The sequence below is a fragment of the Belonocnema kinseyi genome, chromosome 9 (genome assembly GCF_010883055.1).
Source record: "Belonocnema kinseyi isolate 2016_QV_RU_SX_M_011 chromosome 9, B_treatae_v1, whole genome shotgun sequence".
In the NCBI taxonomy this organism is placed as follows: Eukaryota; Metazoa; Arthropoda; class Insecta; order Hymenoptera; family Cynipidae; genus Belonocnema; species Belonocnema kinseyi.
In genome coordinates, this window is record NC_046665.1 from 118,094,271 (window position 1) to 118,095,888 (window position 1,618).

General features: G+C 28.7%; 1 protein-coding gene across 1 annotated transcript in view; it reads right to left on the bottom strand.

Moving 5' to 3' along the window:
• The window catches only part of LOC117180202 (translation elongation factor 2), a 53,054-nt gene that overhangs the window by 44,609 nt on the left and 6,827 nt on the right, over positions 1-1,618 (bottom strand). Inside the window, exon 4 of the mRNA XM_033372583.1 lies at positions 902-1,110. Within this exon, the coding sequence (XP_033228474.1) occupies positions 902-1,110 (209 nt within the window). The remainder of the gene's footprint in view (positions 1-901; positions 1,111-1,618) is intronic.

Below are 1,618 nucleotides of genomic sequence, written 5' to 3' on the forward strand. Positions count from 1 at the left end.
AAAAAAAAAAAAAAAAAACGAGTTTTCTAAAGAATAATTTAACTTTTAACAAAAGAAATTACATTTTAACTACAATAATGATCAATCTTTTTTTGAAATTGTTAAATTTCAGTTAAAGAAATTCATTTTCAAACAAAGAGAGTTAAATTTTAGACTAAACTGATAAATTTTTCAATATTTTAATTTGTAACTAAAAACAGTTGAAAAGGAAAAAAAAATTCTACCATGAATTTTCAATAAAATAATCAGATCTTTAAGGGCATGCGACACAGTGGAATTCCTACATTACCAACCTCTTTTTTCTATTGAACAAAATTTTTTTTTGAACCATAGAACTTTTTTTGTAAAGCAAATATCGAACTCAAAATTTCAGGAGAGCATTAGAAGACATTATCCTACGTTTATGTACTGCATTTGAATCGAAATTTGGCAAAAAATTTCAGAAATAATTTTTTTTTTAATTCCGATTTAAATGCAGTACATAAACGTAGAATAATGTCTTCTTATGCTCCGCTCAAATTTTGAGTTCGATATTTCATTTACCAAAAAAGTTCTATGGTTCACAAAAAAATTTTGTTCAATGGAAAAAAGAGGTTGGTAATGTAGGAATCCCACTGTGTCGCATGCCCTTAACCAAATAATTTTTTTTTTATCAAAAGAGATTTAATCTGAACCAAACCTATAACAGTAGACTTGGCTTTAAAAAAATTAACTTCCAACCCAAACAACTTGGATTTTGTAATTGGGTTCTCATTATTTAAGTGAAAAAAGGAAAAATTCTTAGAAAGCAAGGGAAAAAAAAGAGGAATTTCAAAAAAAAAAAAAAAAAAAAAAAATTAAAAATGTGTGAAGTCTGCAAACATTTCAATTATGCAATGAAATATATTTTGCTTATACTTACACGAACTTCACCCATGGGTCCGTCATCATCGGAATACGTGGCAATAATTACGTTCACGTTTTCAACAATACGTTGGAAAGTCTGATAAAGATCCTCACTCTCCAACTGAAGTTCAAGAAGCGCACGGTCCATTTTGTTCATGAACAAAACTGGCTTAATACGCTCGGCGATAGCCTGACGCAAAACAGTTTCCGTCTGTACACATACTCCTGTAAACAAAAACAAACAAAAAAAAATCCCATTTTAATTTTAATTTGAGGACAAAAACAAAATATTTTTCTTTTTGTAAAGTAATTATCAGTTGGCCGTTCTTAATGTCTCTCATTAATATTCAGAATAGGTCTGTGAAGAACAATCATCATTTAAGGGCATGCAACACAGTGGGATTCCTACATTACCAACCTCTTTTTTCCATTGAACAACATTTTTTTGTGAACCATAGAACTTTTTTGGTAAATGAAATATCGAACTCAAAATTTGAGGAGAGCATAAGAAGACATTACTCTACGTTTATTTACTGCATTTGAATCGGAATTTAAAAAAAAAATTATTTCTGAAATTTTTTGCCAAATTTCGATTCAAATGCAGTACATAAACGTACGATAATGTCTTCTTATGCTCTCCTGAAATTTTGAGTTCGATATTTGATTTACAAAAAAAGTTCTATGGTTCAAAAAAAAATTTTGTTCAATAGAAAAAAGAGGTTGGTAATGTAGG